Genomic DNA, 27237 nt, shown 5'->3' with positions numbered 1-27237 from the left:
TAGAAAAATCATTCCCTATCCTGTCCTCCTAATGCAAGAAGCTGTGAATCCAAGAGGCTTCTGTCAGTGCAAGGATATCGGTTGAATACCACCCAGTTTTATATCATTAATCTGTCTGTCTTTTTAAAACCTAGCCATTTTGTGACATTGGTATTCATCCAATTTTTCATCAATACCGCTTCAACTTCACATACACACACTGAACTCTAAAAGAAAGGAGTAGGTGGGTGGGTGGCTCCCTCTTTCCCCAGACTCCTTATTCATAAGAAAAAGTGAATAGCAGTATTCAAAGATCCCTTAAACTTCAGGGAACTGATATGTGTTGTCTCATTCAAGTGAATAGAAGTTTGTTTTTTCACTCTCTTCTTTTCTTCTTTTTTGGTGTGGTGGTGGTGGTTAGACAGGGTTTTCTGTGAGTTGATTAGCACAAAGTAACATTGATAAGCAAAAAAGGTATTTTTTTCTAAGCTCATTTTTAAAAGGAACTTTGCTGTAACCATGTAAACCTATCTAATCCTGTAGTGTTGTGAAACCCAGCCCAATGGCCCCTGATAAGAAACCAGTCAGAAGCAATCTATTCAGCCAGAGATGATCTGAACTCCATTTGATTGTCCTAGCAGCTGTGTGACTTCATTACCATTAGAAAACCATGCAGCCAAGCCAGCTGGTATCCAGAGAGGCTACTCAATATACATAGCATGCCAGTTTGTTGGTTTACATATCATAGCTATAAAAGGATCCTATTAAAAAAAAAAGCATTGAAAATACTATCTCTGTCAAGACATTTTTTTAAGTTCATTGTTTTTGTGCTAAAATTAGACTCTTTTTTTGTAGGAATAGCTTGCTTCCCTACAACAGTGAATATTATATTTCAGTTGTTCATTGATTGCAGATATGTCACAATTGACAATATTTCAAACATTACCACACAGTATAATATTTCATTCAAGATAGTCTTGTGCCAAGGGCAGAATCTCCACTTTTCCTAGGAGAATATGCAAATTTTGATAAAATCAGTCAGAATTTAAAATCTGACTAGGAATCTCTGTCACTTTCCCAGGAAACTGGGGCTCCTTATAATGCATATGTAGGTATAGGACATGGTTAGTTATTGGAAGGAAAAAGTACATATGCTCAGAAGAGTTGATGAATTCAAACTTCTTCCAAGCTAGCCTACAGTATATTGGTTACTCATCAGTCACTATTGGGCCTGGAGTTGCTGTAGTGTGACTTCTTCTCAAGGGTGTCATCTGCAAGGGGAAAGTGTTACCCACAGCTGTAGCCACTACCGGACATTCTTACTCTGGTCTCCATGTGGGCTGATGAAGCTTGGCTAATGAAACTGATTAATAACTTTTGAAGATCATGGATTCTTTCAAAAAAAGTCTACCTGAATTCTTCTAGGTTCTTTCAGAGGATAAAATAGCCTGACAACAGCCTGCTTATCTCTTTTTTTTCTGCAGAACATGAGAAATAAGTAATGAACACCTGCTTTTATGACTTTAGTGAAATTTTTAGAACAGCATTTATGGATTAAGGGTGGTTTTAATTTGGAATTAATTTCTTATGTTTTGCGATCTGTCATTCCTATTCTCTCTAACTCGCTGGCTTGAGGCACACACCTAGACATAACATGGTTTGTTTGATTTATGGATTTGTGGTGATGTGTAAACTTAGCCAATTGGGGTCTATTCAACAAGCTGTGATATGGCAAATTGCAGCTTAGCCTGATGGTTGAATCAGTGGTATTTGTTAAAGGCTTCAGCAATAAAAAGAGACAGAGGATTGAGTCAGTGTTTAATGTATCCCATGTGTTCAGGATGAACTAACTTTATGTATAGCTAGATTGTTTCCGTTTAGGACAGAGCTAGATTTTTGCAGCTAGAGCTATATTTTTAATTTTGCTTAAAGAAGAGGAGAAGAAGAAAAGGAATTTAGCTCTGTCTTGCCCATGTATAGTTTCTCATATGCATATAGTGTAAGTTCTTCTATAGCTAGAAGATGACTGAGAACATTCTGAGATAACTTTGTAAGTCAAACAGGGGTACATCGTGAAAAAAAGACTGAAGTAGAAAAGAATGGGAGAGGAAGCACTAAGCAGAAATCTTATCTAAGCATCTTTTCCATCTTTCACCTTAGTAATTATTGCAGGGTTTCTGTTAAACATGTAGTTTAGAAAGTTCTGTTAGGGTGTCTTTTGTATTTTATCGAATATCTTCTTCATGACTCTGCTATGTAAAATTTTAAGAAATAATTCCTATGAAGTAGAAAGGAGGAAAATAACATGGCAGACAGCATCAATCCAGTTTATTTCATCAGCATCATTATAACCAAACCCACACACAGCAAATTACATTAAAATAATTATATCTCTTTAAGATTTGGATTTTAATGGTAGAAGATATATCCTTCTCATTCAGTTGAATGATATTAGAAGGGGAAAACCTATGCCTCATGCAGATGATAATAAGCAGAACGTTGAATTGTGAAAGTTGGGAATTGAAAATGCTGATTCAGTATTTGGAAAAATACATTTAGGTTAAATATTAATTTAAATGTCCCCAATAATGGGTACCTATGCTATTTAAGGAAGTAATTATACCCCAGTGTAGTGAACAAGAGTATTGATTAGGATTTAATTCACTACAAATAGACTCCTTATCAGAAGGGTTCCCCCCCCCCTTTAACAGTACACTGAAGCTTCTTTTTTTTCTTTTTCTCATCTTTTTGTTTTTGATGGTCAATTTAGTAACAAATTTGCAATTAATCATTTGCTGATTGCAATGAATGGTCTATCAATAACATGCAGCTCACACTGCTAAAAGGGTTATGCAGTACTTCATTGTTTCCCTTTTGTCTTGGGAACACTTTGTCTAGCTATGTTTCCTAGAATGGATTATGAATAAATGTTTGAAAGTAATGCATGCCAGTTTTAAAAAGACACCATGGACTGATTCGGCGTATTAATCAAAATAGGCACTAACTTTCTTTTGGCATTTCAGTACTTGGACATCTGTTGACTTCTAATACGTGAAGTTGGACACTCTGGCATTAGTGAAGAGTTCCATTATCTTAAATGTCATAACATTTGTTTGAATTACTCTGTGTAGGTTTCAAATGCTGAAATTGTAACTTTGAATTGCTCAACAGATTTCATTTGACTTTCAAAAATACAGAGATGGGAGCTTATTTAAAAATCCTATTGCTAATTTTCAGTTTAGGCAATCATAATAACATGGTTATAATCAGGCTATTTTCCTGGAGTTTAAAATTTAAGGGAAACTTACAACAAATTTGCATTTGCATTTGTTGCATTTGGCATGTATTGCCATTGGATTCAAGAGGACTGGATTCATGTGCATAATACTTCAGTTTCCTGTAGATTAATCATGCATTGCATTCAGCTTTTCACCAATCAGAGTGATAATGGCAGGCTTCTTATACAATGTCTTGGGAGAGCTGTTGATCAGGTACACTCTGATTTGTACAGCATCTTGAATTTCTTTAAGCATCTCATTGAAAGACTGACAGAGTTGGACTGATGCATCACTGCTGGCCATTTGAAAACAGAATCTCTGCGTGCAGAATGATAAGACCTTTTGCAAAACATAGCTGGATCATCTTCCTTTTCTCTACCTTGTTCTCTAGCCTCTCTCTTTCTCTGTCTTTCTCTTAGTTTAAGAGAAGAAATTAGACCCAGTACTGCAGGATGCCCATTCCTGGCTTAGAAAAATACATACAAACACTCTGTGTAGGTGGGTGTATGGAACAATTGTAGCATAATACAGTACATAAGTAATTTGGCCCTTTCCTTTCCAGCCATCTGTATAAATACATAACTCTCTCTCCTTTACACATGTGCACACACACATATACAGCTGCAACTCCCCATAGAGCTAAGAGTATTCATATAAAAATTGTAATTAACATCAAAGAAAAGGGTCATATTTATACTCTCAATGTGTTCCTAATAATAAAATTTTTTTAAAAGTCTCTAGTCTGAGATGGGCGGCTATATAAATTGAACGAACAAATGAATGAATGAATAAATAAATATGAAGGTTTCCATCATCTTAGTGTTAAAGCTGCAGGGTCCAGTTTCCAGAAGGACTATAGGCCAGAAAAGTGACAAAAGAAAAACAGGAGGTGTGCTGTTTATGAACTTACTGGAGGAGTTTGGCTTGGCTTATAATTAGTACAAACTGGAGGAATGTCAGCCCTTCAAAGTAGTTCAGACCAGGAAACTGAAATCAGGAATACTAATACTACTTTTATTGTAAGGAAGAATCTTTTATTGTAACAGAATCTTGCAAGTTAGAAGCACTTCCCCATTCCCTGCCTTTATGTTCCGGAGACCTAGGGAGGGTCAATTCTGAGATGCTTTCTCAGATTACATTTCTGGTTTGGACTCAGATTTCATGTATCAGACCGTTGTCTGTGCTGCAGCCCTTCCTCCTGTCTCTCAGGGTTATTCTCACAGCCCATTACATTGAATTATAATCTTCCCATCTATTAAATCTACTTAAAATCAATCCATTTTGATAATTTTGAAAATTAGTATTTCACATTAGAGGATTCAAAGAGAGATACTGGATTCACTATGTCAGGTATCAGCAAAAATCCTGGTGGTTATGTGCCCAAGTTTCATCCACAGCCAGCACAAGAGACTGCCTCTACTGTATTCAAAGACAGACCATCACACTTCATTGGAAGCCCTTCTAAAAGCTGATAATATTTGTGAACTATCTAGTGGAATTAGTGCAAGGAAAGCAACTGGAATATTACATTGCCCTGAACTTTATTTTCTTATACCTGTGTTAATGAAAATAACCTTGAGATGTGAATTTCAAGTCTATTCTCCAGAGAATGTGTATTTATAGGCTAAATCAGTCACACTTAAATAACAAAAGTATCCCTATCAAGAGTGTCCACAGGGTATGGTAAAAAAAGTCAACATGGTCATCACCTGAATTGCCGCCTGTTTTTTCTGAACGTTGCACATAATTTTTATGTGCATATATGCAACACACATAAAAAATGAGTGGGCATATGATTGCACCATTGTGGTGACCATCCTGCCTTTTTTACCACTCCCTATGGACACCCTGATCCCTATTATCCCAATTATTAACTTTATTTATGTTTATAGCACAATACTTTATCATAATTGAAACTGTAATGGTTATTTATATTATATAGGCCTTTCATGAAAGGTTATATCATGCCAATTATTAAGAAAAAATTAAAATGGCTATAATGTAATTGAAGTAATAATTTTATTGTTACTGCATTAAATTATATTATTTTGAAGATTCAGGATTGTATGTTTATGTGTATATATATTTCAAATAACAATTGTTGGCTTAATGCCTTTGTATAACATAATAGAATCTGCCTGCTTAACTTTTTTATTTGGGAATTTTTCACTGTGAAAAGATGGCATAAATAATTACCTTTCATTTGAATATTAAAACCTGGGGATTGTCAGTGGGAAGTATTTTGTGTAACTAAATTATTTAGTCAAAACAGATATTCATAAAAGTATTTCACTAGGAGGATGCATGCAAATCATTTACATGAGATACTATTTTTGTTACTAAGGGCAGATGTTTTCACAGCTTAAGTACAGTATTTGCTTCAGCTGCCTTCCCAGTTCACCTGCCCATTTATGTATCAACCATAAATTGTGGTCCCTTTCTGCTGAAAAATACAGTAACCAAAATGACACTTTAAAGAAAATCCATCCATGACCTGACTTACTTTTCTAATTCAACACCTAATGTTTGCTAGCATTAGACCCAAATGGAAAACCAATTCCACAAAATCTTTTGATTCCTTCCAGTCAATGCCTTAAGTGCTTGAAATGTACATAAAGTACAAAAGTGGAATGTTCAAAATCAAAGACTTCCTGGGAAGCTTCTAGGAGACACCAGGAATTCTTTTTTATTCTGAACCATGATTCTAACACAGGAAGAATTTGCCAACATCAATGGACCACAAATTACAAAAAAAACCACAAGTATTTAATAAAACTTTTTACAAATGAAACATTATTAACCTCAAAAAAGTAGGTAAATGACATGCTCATGGAGCCTATAGTTTTAAAAAATAGATTAAAAATATCAATAGCATTTTTGTCCTCTGTGTTTTCCTTTTTTCCCATGTCCCCTTTTAAGAGGTGAAATTAATAACTGTAGTGTGCAGGGATTGTCTTTGGTTTGTGGGTAGCCCATTCAGACTTGTTCCTGATTCTGGAACATGAATAAAAAAAAAAACAGAACTCACTTTCCCATTAGCTAATATGGGAACAACATAAACAGCTAATGGAATCTATAACTTTTTTTTTTTTTTTGCTCTTTAATCAGACTAGGATGAATGTTGCAAGAAAGTTAGAGCATTATGAAGGAATGAAACACAACGAATTTCACAGAAATCAGTGCAGAGATTTTTAAGTTGTACTCCTTTATCATATGGTTTATTAAAATGCACATATTTTTGCTTTTTATAAGAGAAGTTTGAAACCCAGTGCAAAGCTAGTTCATTATGGGTGGGGAAAGCATTCGCATAGCAATCAGTAGTGGAATTTTGTGGTTTTACACACTTCTTTGCCAAAGAAAGCACTCACTCAAATCAGTTCCCACTCAGTAAGCATGCAAGGATCCCTTGTAATTTGGCTACCCCTGTCTTCGTCAGCTTCACAATCTCTGATGCAACAAGTACGAAAGAAAAAACTATTCAGATGGCCAAGAAACAGAAGACATATGACTATAATAATTTGTAGTAGTTAAAGTACTGAATGAAAACTGGACAAGATCTAGTTCAAGACCATCCTTAGCCATGAAAACTCACTGGGTGATTTTTACTTTAGACCAGTCAGCCCAGCCCCTCTCACAGGATTACAGCTGTAGGGATAAAATGAAGTGAGATCTCCTCGGATGCTGCATTGAGTTCTGGAGGAAAGACAGGATGTATATCATGTCAAATAAATCAAAAGAATATTTTAAAGGAGGGATAAATGAACTAGGGAGAATAGCTAAACAAAAGCTAGTTCAACTGAAAAGAAATATTTTCTTTAAAGACAATAAAAGATTGGAATATAATATATTAAGAAAAGTGGGGGGAGAGAGAGTTTTGGAAAACGGGGTAAATAAAATAACTGAAGAAGGATCAAATACTGTGTTCATTTGTGTGCAGTCATAATCATACCAAAAAAGACCCTGAACAGCACTGAAGTGTGATTACAGAAACAGTGAACTATTCCCCCCACTCCAGTGATTTTGCTATTCATCCAAAAGAGCAATTTGCAGACTGATCACAGGAATCACTGATTTGTTAATCATTGACACGTTAATCCCTGAAACCAGTGCTCTGCCTGCCTCTTTTCACTACCAAGCAATTTTTGTATGACTTTTTCAAATTGCTTATATAGTTTCAGGTTTGAGATATCAGTTAATTGTACCAGTGCTAGAATAATAGACCCAGAAAGGGCCATTTTGGCCACTAAGTCCAACACCTTGCAGTGCGGGCATCCAAACTGAAGTATCCCAGATAGGTGGCTGGCTTTGCCTCCAATTGATGCACATAGTGAAAAGGAGGCCACCCCCTCTCTGGGTTCCACTGTTGAACTGCTCCTTACTAGAAGAACATGCTTCCCAGCATTTAAAGTGGAATCTGCCTTTCTATAATTTAAATCCATTATTCCATGTACTGCATTCTGGAGTACATGTCTTGAACTCAAGGTGTTTTCTAGACAATGTGATCCAATTCTATCAAACCAGTTGTTTAAATTTGTTTGGAAAAACAAGGAATGTAAGAAGGCTGTATCTACCTCTCTCTCTGTCTCTGTCTCTCTCACATACACTTATGTACTACTCCTGTTGTGTTAGTGTAAGGCTACTTCACTGGTCAGTTGTTATCACTCTACTACAGTGTTTTTCAGCCTTGGCAACTTTGCAATGTCTGGACTTCAACTCCCAGGATTCCCCAGCTAGCAAGCTGACTGGGGAATTCTGGGAGTTAAAGTCCAGATATCTTAAAGTTGCCACAGATGAGAAACACTGCTATACTGTATGCAGCATGAAGAGCCCTGGTGAGCCAAATTCCTGAGCAAACTCCAAGCCTTCATACCTCTAGCACTGTAAGGAATATTAGGTATGCTTACTGCCTTGAGTTGACTCCCTCCCCAAAAAGGTGGGATAAAAATCATCATCATCATCATCATCATCATCATCATCATCATCATCATCCAAATGAAGAATAGAAAAGAGACATGGCAAGGCAAAGTATTACGTGGCCAGTACACAAAAAAAACTAGCAGGCAAAGCAGATAACAACAAGACCTGGCAATGGCTAAGAGCAGGAAAGTTGAAGAAAGAGACAGAGGGGCTAATTCTGGCTGCACAAGACCAAGCCTTAAGAACAAATGCATATAAAGCCAGAATTGAGAAGACAGCAACAGACAGTGAATGCCGCCTCTGCAAAGAAGCTGAAGAAACAGCAGACCACCTGGTTAGCTGCTGCAAGAAGATTGCATAGACTGACTACAAACAATGGGATGACAAAGTAGCAACAAGTGTGCATTGGAGCATTTGCAAGAAATACCATTTGCCTGCAAGGAAGAACTGGTGGGACCACAAAGCAAAGTAAGAGAAAATGAAGAAGCTAAAGTGCTCTGGGACTTTGCAATTCAAACAGACAAGCACCTGCCACACAACACCCTAGACTTAACCATTGTTGATAAGAATGACAAAAAAGTCTGCATAGTGGACATTGCAACACCTGGAGACAGCAGAATAGAAGAGAAAGAACTGGAGAATATCACAAAATACAAAGACCGGCAAATAGAAATAGAACGACTGTGGCAAAAGAAAGCAAAGATAGTACCAACAGTAATAAGTGCCTTGAGTGCAATCCAAAACATCTGGAGCACCACTTGAAGACCATTGGCATTGACAAAATCACCATCAGTCAGTAAATGGCAGCTTTACTTGGAACAGCTCATATTCTATGACGATACCTTTAACATCATCAAACAACATCTGCCTATCTCAGGTGCTTGGGAAGGACTCGATAGGTGGATAAAAATGCCAAATCCAGTCTAAACATCTGGCTGACTGTGTGACCAGCAATAACAATATATGTAACACCTCTTCTTCTGCCAGTGGCATCTGGGATAGATTTTTTTTTCTTAGAATGTGATTTAATCCGTATTCCTTTAAGCTTTGCATTCATGCCATCCCAGAACTTGTTATTTTTCAGAAAGAACAGATAAATATACTTCCGTGGATGTTGGTGTATAGAAAAGCCTCTGTTTGAGAATGAGGTATATTTCTCTGAAGGCAAAAAGTAAGAAACCCCCTCAGAAATAAAGGGCACCTCTTCCAAACAACCTTTCTTAACTATGGTGATGAAAACTATAGAAAGGCGTAGCAAAATTCATTTGTTTAGATAGATTGCCTAATTTCATGCAGAAAGTATTGTTCAGTACATTTAAATATATTGTTTCTGAAGTTGTGCATTTGTCAAGAGTCAAAATTTAAATGCAGAGGTAGGGGCAGGATTCTTAGCTTAAAGTCATACATAGGATTTTACTTAACAGATTCCATTTATGTTTAATAGCATATAATTATAACTTTTATTTTCTACATGTTTGACTCACTTTTTTTAATAGAAGTAATAAAAAAGGTTCGGTGTTGTGCTACTTGTGATTATTTGAGTTTGAGATTCCTGTTATGTAATAATCAAGCTGGTGAAAGTGTTTTGGTCCATGCGCCAGAAAGTTGCAGAAGCACTTCTTGCCATCCCTGGCAGCAAAACTGTTACAACATATAAACAACTAACAGTTTGTTACTCTTTCATGGCATTGAGACTCTGCAGCTGAGGGTGACTGCTTCACTCTGCCTGAGGGTATTTTATCAGGCTGAGAGCCTGTCAGAATGTTTTTAAAAAATCATGCCACTCGCGCTAAGATGTTCGTTCAACTCTATTTATTTAAATATATACAGTTGATACAGAGATGATAGATAGATAGATAGATAGATAGATAGATAGATAGATAGATAGATAGATATGCAACAGTACTGAACAATCCGTAGTGATTTAAGAAACCCAAAAACCAGCAATATTCTTCATTTCCTAGGCTTTCTAATAAGCACAGTTTTAGTATCCTGTCCCTCCTCTACATCATCCATCTTGAGTTCCTTTTCCTATTAGTGTCCCTTGCCAAGGGAACTAACTTAGCATTTCTTAGAGTTTGTTAAAATTCCCTTTTTAAAATCCCATATATGCTTATGACTATGCTCAAATTTAGTTTCCTTTAAAATCAAGAACTCCAAGTTTTATTATCACTTTCTCCCAATTTTCTCCTATTTCATTTCCTTATTTAATTCTTCTTTATTGACTGATGTTAGATCAAGAATAACTGATTCTCTGGTATCTTTCTCTACCACTTGAAGGAGAAAGTTGCCAGCAAGATAGTCAGGAAATTCTTGGAAGGACCATGTAGGCAGAGTTTAATTATCTTGTCATCTGTTGAGAGACAAAGTCTACTGTTTGCTTCTGGAAGGCATCATCCATATTTTCTCTTTGGTTGTGCATGTGATAGTTGACAGGGAAGCTAGCAAAAGAAATGTAAAAACAAGGTGACAGAAGAGGAGACAAACATGGGAGGAGTGAATTGCCTCTCTTGCAAACCCCAGGCAAACTAAAGAGACATGAACACTGCATGTGCAAAGTTAAGTCAGTTCTAAATAATTTTCTGAATTATTGAATCAAATTGGGTGGAAGGTGTCCAGCAAACTATATGCTCCCTCTTCCTGGATCCTTTCAAATATTTATGTGGTTTATGATATGGTCTTGGCATTCTTTTCTTTGTATTGCCATTTTATATCAGTTCTGTATTTGGATGATTTATTAATGTTTAAATATTAGTTATTGTGCTTTGGTGTGATGAAGTGTATCTATGAAGAGGAGGGTGATGTGGTGAATAGCAACAGAGATCAAGACTATCAAGAAGGGCGGGGGGTGCATTCCAGGAAGGGAAAGGAGACAAAAGACAATACAGTCCGCAGGGGGAGTGTGGGAAGTGAAAGAGGTTCAGGATAGCCACTCCCTAGAATCTCCCAAGGTATATCCACTAGTTGCAGTAGTATAGATTGAGACTGGTGAGATTCTGTCTATAAGGTGAAAGCAAATAAAGGAACTGAACTCAACTGGACTGTTTCACTATTGTTCTTGGGCTGGGCCTGACATTTGATGACCCTATACTACTGTAGTTTACCAACATTTATTTTAAAAGCTACATTTTAAAAAAATTTATTATGGAAAGTTGGTATGAATTCTTAAAATAATAAATATGGACCAGGGAGTACTTTTCATACTTGGTCTATAGCTTTGTTAACAATATTTTGTATTTTTCAATGCACCCAAAATAATAATTTTATTTTATTTTTAAAATTTCTTTTAGGATGCTTCAATTGCTCACAGATTTCACATTATGCGAGAAAAACATCCAGAGAAGTTCAATAGCAGGTGAGAGCAGATTTTTTTTCTTTGTTTTTTTCTTTTTACACAAGTGAAGTGAATTATTTTGAAGTGGCAATGATGCATGTGCCAGATAAAGGAAATTGTGACTATCACAAAAATAAATTCATATTATCATGGTGCCTTATATCATGTCCCACTAGCACTCCTGTCACTTTTTATTTCTGTTCTGACCTTAATAAATCTTTGCATATTTTTGATATAAATATTTTCTTAGTTACTGAGCTTTCTTTTGGAAACGCGGGCTTTGTAATATGAATACAATTTTCAATATTTCAGTTATGTAACTTAATAAATTTAATTTGGTTTGCCAGGTCAGAGAAGGCTAGATTTTGAGATAACATAGGGTATTATTATTCAAGCTCTAGGCTCATGGAATAAAATTGGGTTTAATTTTTTTCTGTAAAAGTTCAGTTAAATAATAAGGACTTTAAGTACTAAGAATATTATCACCTTCACAAACCTGAATAAATCATCATTATCTTTTGAATTACATTTATTCATTTATAGAATTTATATAGTTTCCAATCTCAACCTTGTGATTCTAGGTAGTTCACAATACAAAAAGCATAAAAAACACATAAAGTCCTCACAGTAGCCATGCAAGGGCTCCTCTGGTGCCCCTTACTTAGGAGAAACTGAGTCAACCTAAATATCTTATTATGTATTATTAAATATTCATTATCAGTTACAATGGGTCCACAGATTGTGTTGAGTGTTGCTTAACTTTGGCTTGTTAGGGGTGCCGTAATTGGTTGATTTTTCACAGCTTGCTAAGCCAAAATCAAGGAAATCAACAGCATTATGGGCACACACACACACACACACACACACAGAAAGAGACACATCCACATGCATACACATGAACATACTCTCAGTGGTATGAAATCCTTATAAAGACCCAAAGGTCAAGTAATGAGATACTAATCAGAAAGAGGAATAAAATAAAAGTTAGAATATTGTGGCAAAAACAAGTCTACCACTAGACTCTGGACAAATATGTTTGATGAAATGGAGTTCAATCAATGGAAGATTAAAGTATAATAAATTTGATAGTTTTAAAAATATTGCATGGTTCTAACTGTATTTGGACACCATAACCAAATATGGCTAGATGGGGACTTGGCCAGATGCAAATAGTCAACAGGGATTTATTTTTAGGTTGAAATGTCTTCTAAATGAAGCCCATAGGCTTCTTCCATCCATAAGCTAAAGAAGTAGCTTACACACAAAGTGATAAGAAACTGTGAATTTCTCCTCTCAGTTGTTCTGGTTGGAAGAAGCCACCATGCCAAAATTCAAACTGTGAAAAGTGAGCTGCGTCTTCCTTAATCATTACCCACTTGCAACTTAATTGGTTGTCCCAAGACATCTGAATCCACTCATTGTTTGCTTTTATTTTTATTTTGTGTAAGTTGGAGTATGGGGGAAATACTATGAAGCAAGCACCAAAAGGATGCCAGATTCAGAATGAGGACAAAGACCTTTCCTTGTAGCAGATAACAGGCAAGAAAGGAGAGCAAGAAGTATAAAATCTGGCCAGACCGTGTTAAAATCTTGGGTTTTCTTCTGCTTGTATACAATCAGTTGTTATGAGATATTGCAACTGCAGTGGGTCCCATTTTAAATAATAAACTATTCTGACATATTAAATATTTGACTCTTCTGACCAGGATGATATGGTGATGCACTGGGTGGTATTTGAAGATCCCTGAGCTGACACTTTACTGTTAGGCACTGTAGAAAACTGTGAGGTGGCTGCAGATGTTTTGTTTCCTCTTACATACAGTGCTTGTGTGCTGACAGGAGTCTCTTCCTTCTCATCACAAGGAAGAGCAGTTGAATGCCACTGTTATAGAGGTGGCTTATCCCTGAGAAGCCTAACCCTCTGCCCCCTCTGTTTAAAATCTGCAAAAATTGAAACTTTTCACATTGCATGTTTTTTTCTTATGTATTTCAGATGGAATATTGTTCCAAATACTGTTTTTGTAAAATGGAGTAAGCACACAACTATGTTTACCTCTGTGAGAGGGGTAAAATAAATGTCATGCTATAAAAAAGGAACCTAAGAGATGCTGATCAGGCAAAATTGGTCCTATGTTGCCAGACCCACTATAGTGAAGTGGCTAGCAGGAATGAGATTCTATGTGAACTGGAAGATTTCCTCTAGGTTTGGTTTCCTAAGTTTAAAGTCTTATCCATGCTTAAAATCTTGGTTATTCCTTTTAGGGCCCTCATATAGTCACAGTGAACATCTGCATCAGGAAACTTTTTTTGTCTGTGAAAGATCCCTATGTGATATAGAAAATTGGATTCTAAATTGCCTAGCAGGCATCCCTGGATAGGCAATTCTTCCTGTTGCAGATGTTTACCTTGAATGCATGACCCCAAAATGTAGGCATGCTAACATATCAGAAGGGCATCAAGAAGGGCCTAGAGTTGGGGACTGAAAGTAGTAGGCTGATGAACTCAGTTCCATCAGCATGTAGGTGAATTTAAATGGTAGAATATGTATGGAAACTTATTTCCCTATGTCTGTGTACCTGTTTGGATTTTTTAGATTTTCTATTGAAAATTAAAAACAATGATAAAAGAAAGATGGCTCAGGCCCTTCGGTATAATAGGGAAACTAGGAGACAGAATTATGCTTCCCTACCTAACATATACCAGCTTCAGAGTCTGTTGTGATCTAGGCAGTATGGAATGATAGGAATATTGTAGGAACAGAGTATACCATAATAATGAGAACATTAATATCAGGGACAGTCACAGACAATCTATGTACTATTAAAACTCTCCTGTCTGCTGGTCTGTCTGTAACTTTCAATTGGGTGAAATGATGCTTCATAGGGCAACAGTTGTTGAACCAAAGTACCTCAAATGCGCTAACTTACAGAATGTATCCAAAATCCAGGACCTATTACTCCTGTGGGTTTGAAATTTGGCAAAGTTGTGTCCACTTAAGTGCCACCACACTTGTGCACTGCTGTGGTCAGCCGTGGTCAGCCACAGTCATATGATCGCCATTTCCAATGTTCCCTGCCAGCTTCTCAACAGAAAGTCAGTGGGCAAGTCAGCAGGAACACTCTGTTTCTCTGTTTAAGTAAGGAAATAACTCTGAAATGATGACCTAATGGGTCATGGGTTGTCTAGTAAAAACTAATTCTGGTAGTAGAATATACAGGCTCCTAATACATATAAAACCTCAGAAATGTTAGAAAAAAGAAGCACTAGCTTTAATCTATTTTTCCTTGAGGAAATAATGATAGTTCTTAATCTCTTATAGGATCTTTTTCTTTTTCTTTTTCTTTTTCTTTTTCTTTTTCTTTTTCTTTTTCTTTTTCTTTTTCTCCTTCCTTCCTTCCTTCCTTCCTTCCTTCCTTCCTTCCTTCCTTCCTTCCTTCCTTCCTTCCTTCCTTCCTTCCTTCCTTCCTTTCTTTTTTTTTTTTTTTCTTTCTTTCTTTCTTTCTTTCTTTCTTTCTTTCTTTCTTTCTTTCGTAGCAGTGATTGTCTTTGGAGGGTACTCCTGAAATAATAGATATCAGTCTGACAAGACACTACTGTCAGTATAGGGGAATCATAATCTGCACCACAGGCTGACAGATCCAGGCATTTTTTAATGTTAAGCATATTTTCTCACTGAGTTGAAAAATTGCCTGGCATATACTCCAAAAGTACTAACTGTTGATTCATAACAGATCCATATGCTATAGGCCAATGTCAATAAAACCTTTTTCTTTTCTTTTTTTTTCAAATAATGCCAGCCAGGCAATATTTTTCCATAAGTTGGATAGCTTTGAGTACCTTGGTGGGTCCTGCCTCCCATTTCAGTGTGTCAACAATATATTCTTTTATTCATTAAATCAGTGGTCCTTCAGTAGCTGTTATTTTTAAGTTCAACTCCAGCACTTAAACTGGTGCTTAATAATTTGATGTAAGCTAAGGCTGCACAGAAATATGTTACTGTCATTTTCTTTCTAATGAATTTTATATTGCCAGGTATAGTTTAATCAATGTTTTAAATGGAGAACTATCTCATGGCAGAATTAACCTTTCCAAGGGGAAATGATGAGGCTAGGGCACCCTAGTCCTACATTGTACATCTACTAATAACTTAACAGATCAGCACTACAATTATACTGGGAAATTAATTATACTGGGAAGGAATAGTAATTGTTTTCATCTATGGTAGAGATTACACTTCTTGGTTGTACCGTTAACCTTGAAGACATCATGAATATTTACATTTGTGATGCAGACAGAACACTACCTATTTGAAGGGACATAATGCAATGCTAGCATAAGCATTCAAAAAATATATTGGGATATATTAACTATTTGCTGCTCTCTATCAGGAATATATTTGTTTTTGGATGGCCAGGCTGTGTGATTTTATCCCAAGGGACTGAATAGGTGATGGAAATCAGTTGTATCATTTGTTTATTTATAGGCCACTTTTGTAGGGCCAAATATACAATGTTGGGAGGATCCTTAGAAATTATCTGGTCTGATCCTTTTTTCAGTATAGGAATCCATTAGACAGGATCACCCCTGATAGATGGGCATCCAACCTGTAATTGAAACTTTCAGCCAGTAGGATTTTACTACTGTTATAGAAAGCAGCAGAAGGGTCCATTTTAATATCGACAGCTTTTTCTAGAATATGTACAGTTCATAGAACTGTAAATGAACTTTAGGAAAGCTAGATGTATATTAACAGGAATATATATCCAGTCTCAACGATATGCAAGTCATAACCAATCTGCCTGCTGCTCCATGTTTACGTTGCTGTAACTCATAATTTTTTCCGAGCTTGAGCATGCAAGATGTCAGTAGTTTGTAAAAACTAGCCCTAGATATAAAGCATCATGACTTTATCTCCTTTTACAGCTCAGAATTTAATCCAAAAGACAGAAGAATTTAATTAATCTCTCTGCTCTTCCTTTAGTCGTGGGAGCAGATTTCCCTATCTCTTCCAGCACTATGGTCTTCTGACTTTTATGCAGCAAGTTGGCCCCAAGAAGCCCCAAGGAACTGTAGCATATCTATTACTTTTAAAAATAATGTTGAAATGTCCTGCTTGTATGATAATCCATTTGATTTGCTTATTTTTTTTAAACATGTATCACAGTTATGAAAATAAAATCTTTGTTTTGATTCTATCGTAGGTTGCATTTTTAGAAGTAGCATTATTCAGTCAAATTGTTTTTCATGCCTTTGCGTTAGGATGCTTGTAAAATGAAACTCATTTCCATCTTACTCTTCAGTTTGAAGAGTTCAAATATATGACAGGGAATTGTGCTTCTGCTATTGCTAGCACTGCAGCCCTTCAATGCAAGTCTCAGTCTCTAGCTTTTATGAAATAATTTATAGCAGTGGCGCTGCTCAGCCCTCTGTTGCTTCTATATTGCTGTGGCACAAATAAATGTTCAAGATGCAAAAATGGAAGAAACATCATCCTTGAAGAAAGTTGTGGAACCTGCTCCTGATCTCTATATATACATGAGCTCTCTACATACTTACGATCCGTGTTGCTATGTTTTTGCCAATGCAAAATTGCTGAATGTTAAAGGAAGAGTTACATGTGTTCACCTACTGTTCTTCCCTGCCTCTGCTGAACAGGGTTTTCAGCAGAAAGAAAACAAAGCTGAATCACAGAACAAAATAAAACAGAGCAAATGCATTTCCATCTGCATTGGGGAGTTAGTTGCCCCTCTGTTATTCTGAGGGTAGGATTGTATAGACGTTATCCAATACCTCCAATTTATAAACCACATTTATTTCAGAGTGAAATACGTTTTTGTTGCATTCAGTTGAATTTATTTCAATCATGAAGTTATGCATTGGGTAGCATTTGTCAATTTCTGAATGTTATGAATCAGGTAGTAAACAATGCATTGGACCCTAAAATAAATCACCAAGTTTTCTTTCTCATTTTCTTTTATTCTAATCCTGATATCCCCTAGAAAGACTTCACTGAAGCTTTGGGACCCATTCTTAACAGAAGAGGTCTCAAAGGATGATTCCAAATGTTGATGAATGGGGCACATTGCTCCCTACTGAGTGAAAGGACAGGAAACTTGCCTTGCATAGTTTTTTTCGAACTAGAGAGGAGCCACTCTGAACTAATGAACAAAAGAGTATAAATTATTCAATTGTCTCATATAAACATATATATAATTATATTTAATATGTTCTATTGAATCAAACATGTACATAGTTTTCCTTTACTCTTATTTCTAATTGGAATAAGTTTGATCAATGCTTTAGAGTTCTGGCCAAGGAATATAGCTTTCTAATTAACGCTGACATCACGTAGCTTGAGGCATTCATCTAGAAAATCTAAATAATATTGTTTACAAGATATTTAAGCTTTATGTGGGAAGATTACATAAGATTTCTCTGCTTATATTGGGACTCATGCTGGTGTCTTATATTTTTAGCATGTTTTTGCAAAGTGAAGCTCTAAGAGATGAGTGATGGCATTAATGAAGAAGGCTCTACCAAATCAAAGTACCAGAACTGTGATTCTTAGAACAAGACATGATTACTTGTCTTTTTTTTTTTTTTTTTGCATTAGCATTGCTATTTCTCAACATTTAATGAATGAAAGAGAAATACTTGAAAAAAAAATTCATTACATTCTGAGGGAAATGAATGGAATCATATGTGTTGAAAATGAAGAGCTGAGAATATTGTCACCTGTTCTTTAGAGGTTAAAGGAAATTACAGCAAATTATTATTCCATCTAGTAGAGCTAATGTCTACAGCAGTGTTGTCCAAACTTGGCCACTTTAAGATGAGTGGACTTCAACTCCCAGAATTCCTCAGCCAGCCATGCTGGCTAGGGAATTCTGGGAGTTGAAGTCTACTCATCTTAAAGTGGCCAAGTTTGGACAAAACTGGTCTACAGAGTTCAGTCAGCAATGTGGATACTGCTGTATATAGCCACTCACTGATATTTTTACTCCGGTTCAAGTTTAATTCATCCAAGTTACCCACGCACAAGAGAGAGGGTTAAGCAGATGTTAATATATCTTGCTATTCTCACTGTCTGCAGGTCTACTCAGGGCAAGTGCAGGAGAAAGCAGCAGTGAGTTGGTCATGGTGCTAAGGCACTGCTCTCAGCTGGAAGTTGTTTTGCTGTCTGAAGGGGAACAACAAATGACATGTTTGAGCAACTGAGGTGGAAAATCTCACAAGAAAGCTAAATTGTAATCCAAAGTGGGGGTGCTTAGGACTTGGCCATTTTTCCCACTAAAGCCTATGGATTAGCCAATTAACAGTATCCTAATGGGTTAGTGGGCTAGGCAATTGGCAGTTCAGTTATTTGCATGAGTCAACAGTTTTCTGAAGGCAGCTCCATTTGATTTACTCAACAGAGGAAATTGATTAATTGATTAATTGATTGAATAGGTACCATCAGATTGTTGTCAACTCTTAGCAACCACATGGATAGATTTTATCCATGACAATCTGTCCCTAACCTGGTCTTTCAGGTCTCCCAACGGTGCACCCATCACCACTGTAACTGAGTCCTTCCACCTTGATGCTGGTTGTCCTCTTCTTCTTTTTCCTTCCACCTGTCCCAGCATTACAGCCTTTTCCAGAGAGCTGGGCCTTTGCATAATGTGTCCGAAGTAGGATAATTTAAGCCTGGTGATTTGTGCCTCATGTGAGAACTCTGGGTTGATTTTTTTGACGATCCATTAGTTCATTTTTTTGGCTGTCCATGGTAAGCTTAAGATGTCAATTTGTAATAGTTTCATTTCATCTTTCATTATGTTGAGCTTTCCCATGTTCATGCTCATTACATTCTACATTCCTACTGTAATTCTGTCTTTGCAGCTTTGGATTTTCTTTTCCTCTATGGCAACATCAGGAACTAGGTGTCCCAAAGGCTTTAATCTAGCCACATCATAAACACCATAAGCATTCCAAAAGATCCTCAGGTCTTCCTCAATAGCATGTTGAGTGCTGACCTGAGGGGCCCATCATCTGGTACTATATTGTCAATCATTTTATATTTCCTATCCATGGTGGTTTTCTTGGTAAAAATACAGGAGTGGTTTACCATTCTATTCTCCCAGTCAGCATGAATTGATGCCTTTGCCATTGCCACTAAAGTGTTCATCTGCCTCCAGCATCTTCCTATATCGCTGCTGTCCAATAAAGGTGACTGCTTGCTTTAGCTGGGCAGCTGGGATGGATGGATGGATGGATGGATGGATGGATGGATGGAGAGAGAGAGAGAGAGAGAGAGAGAGAGAGAGATGATAGGGCTTTCTGTGTTCTGCAGCAGGCAGATCTTTCATATGTGGCTTCTTTCTTGATTGCAATAAAGCAACTTATATAGCTATGTTGTATCTGTGAAACTTTTGCCATAAGGAAGTTGGTGAGTGCAGTATTCAATATCTGGAATGTCAGGGTTTATTGCTATGTGTAGTGTAAAGTCTGACATGTTAACACATACATCTATATGCCCTTTTCATTCTTAATGCTTCCTTTACATATTCCTCTAATTTTTCTGTTATTTTAATAGACTTTAACCTCATAAGAAATAATAAAGACTGAAGGTTTCAATTGAGCCAGGATGTCAGATTTTATTATAAAGTTAAATCAATACCTACTTAATGCCCTTGGTTTAGTATTTAATAAAGTAAAATAAAAACTGACGGGCTGTTTAATGTAGAAAGAAAATGCTGTTAAATCAGGTGTGTTGTTTGAAATTTAAAGCCTCTCTTTTAGCATGGTTCTTTTTCCTAGAACATTATATCCTTTGACAACATAAACTTTGAAAAGTTCCTTTGAAGTCAGGGAGCTTAAGAATCTTGCTGTTACATTTTAGGTTGTATCAATTTACAAAAACCAATCTTAAACAAATGCTGCCCTTATAAATGGGTGTAATGGTATATGGGAATGACCTTGGGAGGCAGGAAGAAGAGCTGCAGACTAGGCAGTGGTCAGACAAGAGGCAGCTGAGCCTGCAGAAGGAATGGGGGATGGCAAATGTCTCAGAAGGGACCCTCCCTAGTTTCTTGGACTGTAAATGCAAAAGGGGGAGAGATGTACTTTCAGACTTTCAAGATTCTGTTAATGTAACCTTACAATAAAGACAGAGCTGATACTCCTGAGTGTGCTTCTTGTTTGGACTACCTCGCAAGTCTGATATGGGGTGATTTGCTTTCTGCAGAGCTCTATTATCCCACAAAACTATTGGTTTATCTTTGCAATTCTCCATTTGCTTTTGTAGAGGTTTTATTAGACTGTCTGTATTTTTAAAGACTTTTTTTTTTTAAGGTTGAGCTCTCTAGAGCTCCTTCAGGCTGGTTACAAACAAGCTTTAGTACTGTAAAAAAATGGCATGTATTCACTGATCTTGTGTGGGTCTCCATTGAGAAAATTGATATATAATTTCCAAGGGTGCTATGCTCTTTAGGATTAACAAAACCAACATCACTATACAGAACTCTACAATATCTATGTACAGTAGTATCATCTATCCTGTAGTGGATTTTGGCAGACAGTGTTTCAGAAAACCCTTTGTTTTCTGATCTGATTAGCCTCAGATTCCACAAGAAGACTAAAACTGTTCTTTATTGAGATAGGCTACTGTAGCAGAATCTTGGAACCCTGACTGTGTTTTTTGTTCTCTCCATTTTGTATTCCAGGGAGTCAAGGAAGAGTCTGAATCTCTTCCTAATATGTTCCCTGGTTCCCAGGTTCAAAGCATGTTTTTGGACATGTTGTTGTAACAGTCTCTGGATAATTTTTTCAAGGTTATCTCCATGGTTCCCTTACATCTCTAGTAAGAGATCACTAGAAGAAAGACACATCATCTTTGTTCTCCTAAGACACCATTCCAAAACATGTTTAGTGTATGTTGAGTCATTCCCAGTCTGCATGACTAAATATTTGGAGATCCAATTCCAATATATCAGATTAGAGAAGACTGCTCTAATAAATAAGAAAAGATAGAGTTTGGGAGTTGTGTTTCCATTAACAAGGAGTAAGGAGTAAGGAAAACACTATATAAATAGAGGTACAGGCCTTAGGTGACTAAGTGCAGCAAAGGAGTCTTTTGAGTTTCATTGGTAAAGGTTAATTATCAAAAAGGAAAGAACAATTAGATTTAGACAGGGTTTGAGGAGAAAGGTGAGTGAAGAAGCCAAAATGAGTAGCTTTACCTTATTTTAGGGTCATGGAATACAAAGGACTGTACTTCTTGTTTGGTTGTGATCACATGTAAGTCTACCACAGGGATTTTAGTTTTAACAGCTTTGATCACAAATTCACAATCAGGTAATGATGTCAGACTCAAAACTTTGCTGCCAAGCAAGGAAGGGCTGCCATGGGCAATAATGAAGGAACCAAATGACAGGCTAAGAGAAAGCTACAAAAAAGATATAATGATTCAAAAACAAAATTTAGGATTAGCAGCAGGGTTTTTCCTTGCCATCCCAAGTAAATAGAATTTTTCAATTTTCCAAGTTCATGCAATGAAATATTTGAGCAATGTAACTTTACGAAGTGATGATAGTTATACTTTGGATAAGTACCACTTTTAAGAATATGCCTACATACTTTATAAAATAATTGGCTCTAACAAAACATGTTTCACTCTCTCTGAAATTCTTGAGTTTTATATATTTCACTTTTTATTGTAAGATGTGGCATTAATCTTCACATTTAAAAGTACAGAAATGTAACTAGCAAAAACATTCTTCAAAATGTGTTTTCATGAGGCATGTACCATCTTGTAAGCTTCTATAAATAACATCTGAATCTGAACTAAGTTTTGATTTTACAAATTGGATGTATTTTATATATTATGTATGTATTAGAAAGTTTCATATGCAGAATTGAATAAATGAGAACCACAGATACTTATATTATTATTATTTACATTATTTTTTTCCTTCAAGAGGAAACATTAAAAGTTTGAAAATTAACTTTGCACAGGTTTATGTAACAGAGGAATAAAATACTACATTGTAATGGAAAATCCTGATTTTAATATGTAAAAATGGATAACTTAACAAACTTTTATAGTTTATGATGATTGAAATAAAACATTTTGAATGGAATTGACTTATGTAAAACTAACATCTTTTAGTTCTCATGTCATTTGATGTAGAAGTGTAGACAAAGAGAAAAAAAAAGAAATTATTTGAAATGTCACAATGATAGAGAAAAGGTAGATTCCTATGATCATTCATTGAGCTTCCTGGATTCCATATTAAATTTCAACAATATATGGATGTAATATTGGACTTATTAACAGTTAAGCTTCAAGGGAACTCTGTTACCTTTCAGACTTAGAGCTTTCAAATACTGCATTTTGTCTGGCACTTGAACAAGACCCTTGTCAAAGGCCTATTTTGTTCACCATTTCCAGATATATAGAACAGATGAACTTGAATCCCTGTATAGGCATTATGGTTCTTCGAGGACTGAGGGGAAACAGGTGTTAGTATGAAATGTCCAAGATTTGATGAGCAACATTTCAATATATATTTATAATTGGATAAAGTTATCTTTTGGAAATGGCTTGATATATTTCATATATTATGTTGGGAAATTCTGTATATATTATGAATGATGATTCCTGTGTACTACTCTATAATTGCCTTGGCTTTAATATTGCTATAATTAAGGGGATGCATTTTGCTCTTTCTGTTTGCAGCCAACCTTTTATGACCATTTAAAAATGTATTGTACTAATGCTGAGTATACTTTTTTTTTTTTTTTTTGGTGCCTTTGAGTCAATGTTGATTCCTGGCAACTGCCTGGATAAGTCCCTGCAGTTTTCTTGGCAAGATTTTGGAAGTGGTTTGCCATTGCCTCCTTCCTAGGGTTGAGAGAGAGTGACTGGCTCAAGGTCATCCAGCTGGCTTTGTGCCTAAGGCAGGAAGCGAACCCATAGCTCCATGTTTCTAGCCTGATGCCTTAACTACTACACTAAACTGGCTCCTCCTAGTATACCTAAGCAAGGGATATTTTTTACATGCACTAGAGTTAAAAATGGCATAAAGTCCATAAAGAACATTCTGATTTTTCACTGGTTTAGGGAAAGAATGGTGTTTAATGATCTACTACATTGTGCTGAATGAAATATTCAGAAAGCTGAAATCTTGATTTTAAGATGTAGCAGTGTAAAGGCTTTAGAGACGTGGGATCCAGATGGCCTATCTCCTTAATATAAAGAACCTTAACATCTTTATTTTAAAAGAAAAATATTATTTAATAAATGACAAGTTATGCAACTGTAGAATGTATCAATTTCCTTTTTTAATACTGTACCTTTACTCTATAAAAAGGTGATAATTAGGTTTGCAGATTAGAATAGTATAATCAGACCACTTGTCTAGATGCTTGCTAAATTTGTTTTCTTCTTCATGTGAGCCTTCTAATAATTAAAACTAATGTTTAAAAGTCATTCTTTTTCACCTTTAGGGGGAAAAAAACCTAATAATATATTGTGCCATCCCTAAGCATTTGAAACTCTTTAAAAGGAATATAAGAAGTGATTAAGTGATAAGTTTAAGAACTGCAGTTGAAATTGGGAGAGCACCTAAAAAATAAAGCACTGCTCATTCATCTTATGATTTAATTTCTTTCTCTGCCATTATTAGTTGTTCTACTTAAACTTTAAAAAAAAAATCACATAAAATTATCTTGCAGGGGTAAATTAATACTTATTTTTGATGCCACTACAAATGTGAAATATTATGCCAATATATATGTAACCAATTTTCTATTTTTAAACAACACTTAAAGAGATTACTAATGAATCACTGCATGTCGTATCAGTGGATTTAGTTTATCAGGCGGTATTACAAATAAAGTCAACATAAAATAACAATGAATGCAGAAGAACAGTTCAAGTTTAAGCTTGATCTGTTATGATCAGGTATTTATCTGCAGATTTCTGTTTTCCCTTTTTCTTTGTTAAAATAAAATAAATTTCCCACGCTTGGAGTTTCAGACAAGTGAATACTGCTACCTTATTGTGGTGGGGAGGATGGGTGTTCTGAGGAAGAATGATAGAAGAACACTGGGATTGTATGCCAAGAGTATATCATCCCAGTTGGGTCACCCAAGATGTGAAAGCAATCCCAGTTCCCCAGCTAAAGTAAGCAGGCACCTATATTGTGTGGCAGTGATATAGGAAGATGCTGGAAGAAGAATATCACTTTAATGATAACAGCAAAGAGATAATTTCATACTGTGCAGTAGAAGGCAATGGTAAACCACTCCTGTATTTTACCAAGAAAACCACATGGATAGAAAATACAAAATGATTGAAGATAGACTGCCAGATCGTGGACACCTTGAGTTGGATGGCACTCAACATGCTACTATGGAACTGCTGAGGACCTTTCAGAGCAGTAATGATGTTTATTACATGACTAGATTAAAGCCTCTAGGACATCCAGTTGCTGATGATGCTGTGCAGGAAAAGAAAATCTGAAGATACAGAGACAGATTTACCGTAGGAACAGGGAAGGTAAAAACCATGAACTAGGGAAACGTTAAATATGAGCTAAATATGAAATTAATCAACTACATATTGACATCTTACATATCAGAGGACTGAGATGGACTGGGATTGGAAATTTTAAATCAGAACATCACACTATGTATTACTCAGGACATGTAAATGAAGGGATGGTGTTGCTTTCAAAGTTATGAAGGGTATAGCAAGAGTACTTGTCTACAGTGCAATCAATGACTGAATAATATCAAAATTGTGAACAACTCTTTAATATGACAATCATTGAAGTTTACACTCTAACCACTGATGCAACAGAAGAGAAATTTTATGAGTTTTAGGATCAAATTCAAGTTAAAATTTAAAGAACATTGAAGCAAGATGTGTGCTATGGTTGGGGACTGGAATGGCAAAGTTGGAAACATTAAAGAGGAAAATGTATTTGGATTATATGGCTTAGGAAACTGAAATGAAGCAGGATACCAATTTACCAATTTCTGCACTCCAATTATTTCTTCATAGCTAACACAGTCTTCAAACAACCAAAACTATCTATACATTGACATCACCTAATGGTGGATATAGAAATCAAATTGACTATATTATTGCTAAAAGGAGGTAGAGGAACTCAATTATAAGAGCAAAGACGTGGCCAGGGGATGACCATGGAAGACCTCAGGAACAGCTCATGTGCAAGTTCCAAATAAAGCTAAAATGGAAGAAGAAAGCCAACTAGTTTCCACAATATGATCCTGAGCGTATCCCATTTTCAAGGAAAACATCAGAAATTGCTTTGAAGTCCTAAACGTCATTGATTGGGAACTAGAGGAACTGTAGGATGCAATAAAAGAAGTTATGAAAGATAAATGTTAAAAGAGACAGCCAAAGACCAAGAAACAGAAGAAAGAAACTGGATGTCAGAACAAACTCTTTTCAAGAAGAAAGGAGAAGCTAAACAAGAAAGATAATCTCAGGAAGGAACTTAATAAAGATTTTCGGAGAGCTGTGTAGAAGAGACAAAAAACAATACTACAACATTTGTAAAGGCTTCAAAGATAGAAACAGACTTGGAAAAACAAGGAAAGTCTTCCAAAATATATCTGAACTTACAGGAACCTTTAGAAGATTAAGTTATATCAGCATGATGTCATTATCAAGTCAGAAGATTACAGGGACCGACAGAATACCCACTGAAATATGGCAAGCCACAAGCCATCAGTCAAGGTTCTAACCAAGCTATGCCAGCAAATCTGGAGAACAGTACAGTAGCCAAAAGATTGGAAGAGGTCAATATGCATACCAATACCAAAGAAAGGAGACATAACAGAGGGTGCAAACTATTGTACAATGTCCTTAACTTTGCATGCAAACAAAATAAAGCTTAGGATCATCCAAGACAGATTAGAGCCATACATGGAAAAAGAGATGCCGGAAAGAAACTGGCTTTCTTTCTACATATAGATGGGTTTAGAAAAAGGCCGAAGAACATGGGACATTATTGCTGATGTACTCTGGATAATTGAGAAAGCCAAAGAATACCAAAAATAAGTCAGTATGTGCTTCATTGACTATAGAAAGGCATTCAGTTGCGTTGATCACTCCAAACTGTGGAATATGCTTAGAAAAATGGGATTCCCAGAACATCTCATTGTCCTCATGCAAAACCCTGATCCCACACACACGTCAGGAAGCCACAGTATGGACAGAACATGGTGAAACAGAGTGAGGCAAGGCAGTATACTCTCAATTTATTTATTCAACCTATATGTAGAAAGAAAGCCAGTTTGGTGTAGTGGTTAAGGTACCAGGCTAGAGACTGGGAGACTGCAAGTTCTAGTCCCACCTTAGGTATGAACCCAGCTTGGGCCAGTCATTCTTTCTCAGCCCTAGGAAGAAGGCAATGGCAAACCATTTCCAAAAATCTTTCCAAGAAAACTACAAGGACTAGTCCAGTCAGTCAAGAGGGGTCGTATATTGTCTCGAAGACCCTACACACAAAAAAGTGGAATACATATTGAGGGAAACTGGATTGGAAGAAGATGAGTGTACCAATAGAAGATGACTGTGTTTTTAAAACTGGAGGAAGAAACATCAACAACCAGCAGTGTGCTGATGACACTACTCTGGTAGCTGAAAATACAACTGCAAATTGTAGTAATAAAAGTCAAGGAGTATAGTGAAAAAAAATGGAACCAAGATTA

At 36.2% G+C, this 27237-nt stretch overlaps 1 protein-coding gene across 1 annotated transcript in view; it reads left to right on the top strand.

The window, feature by feature from the left end:
• Window positions 1-27237, top strand: part of DGKB (diacylglycerol kinase beta) — a 302803-nt gene that overhangs the window by 175476 nt on the left and 100090 nt on the right. The window contains exon 21 of the mRNA XM_088150655.1: window positions 11465-11529. Within this exon, the coding sequence (XP_088006781.1) occupies window positions 11465-11529 (65 nt within the window). The remainder of the gene's footprint in view (window positions 1-11464; window positions 11530-27237) is intronic.

The sequence above is a fragment of the Python bivittatus genome, unplaced genomic scaffold (genome assembly GCF_059951505.1).
Source record: "Python bivittatus isolate LINGU-HERP-01145 unplaced genomic scaffold, Pbiv_v1 ctg000610_np1212, whole genome shotgun sequence".
In the NCBI taxonomy this organism is placed as follows: domain Eukaryota; kingdom Metazoa; phylum Chordata; class Lepidosauria; order Squamata; family Pythonidae; genus Python; species Python bivittatus.
Note: the sequence above shows the minus strand (reverse complement) of the source record. Positions and strands in the feature narration are given on the sequence as shown.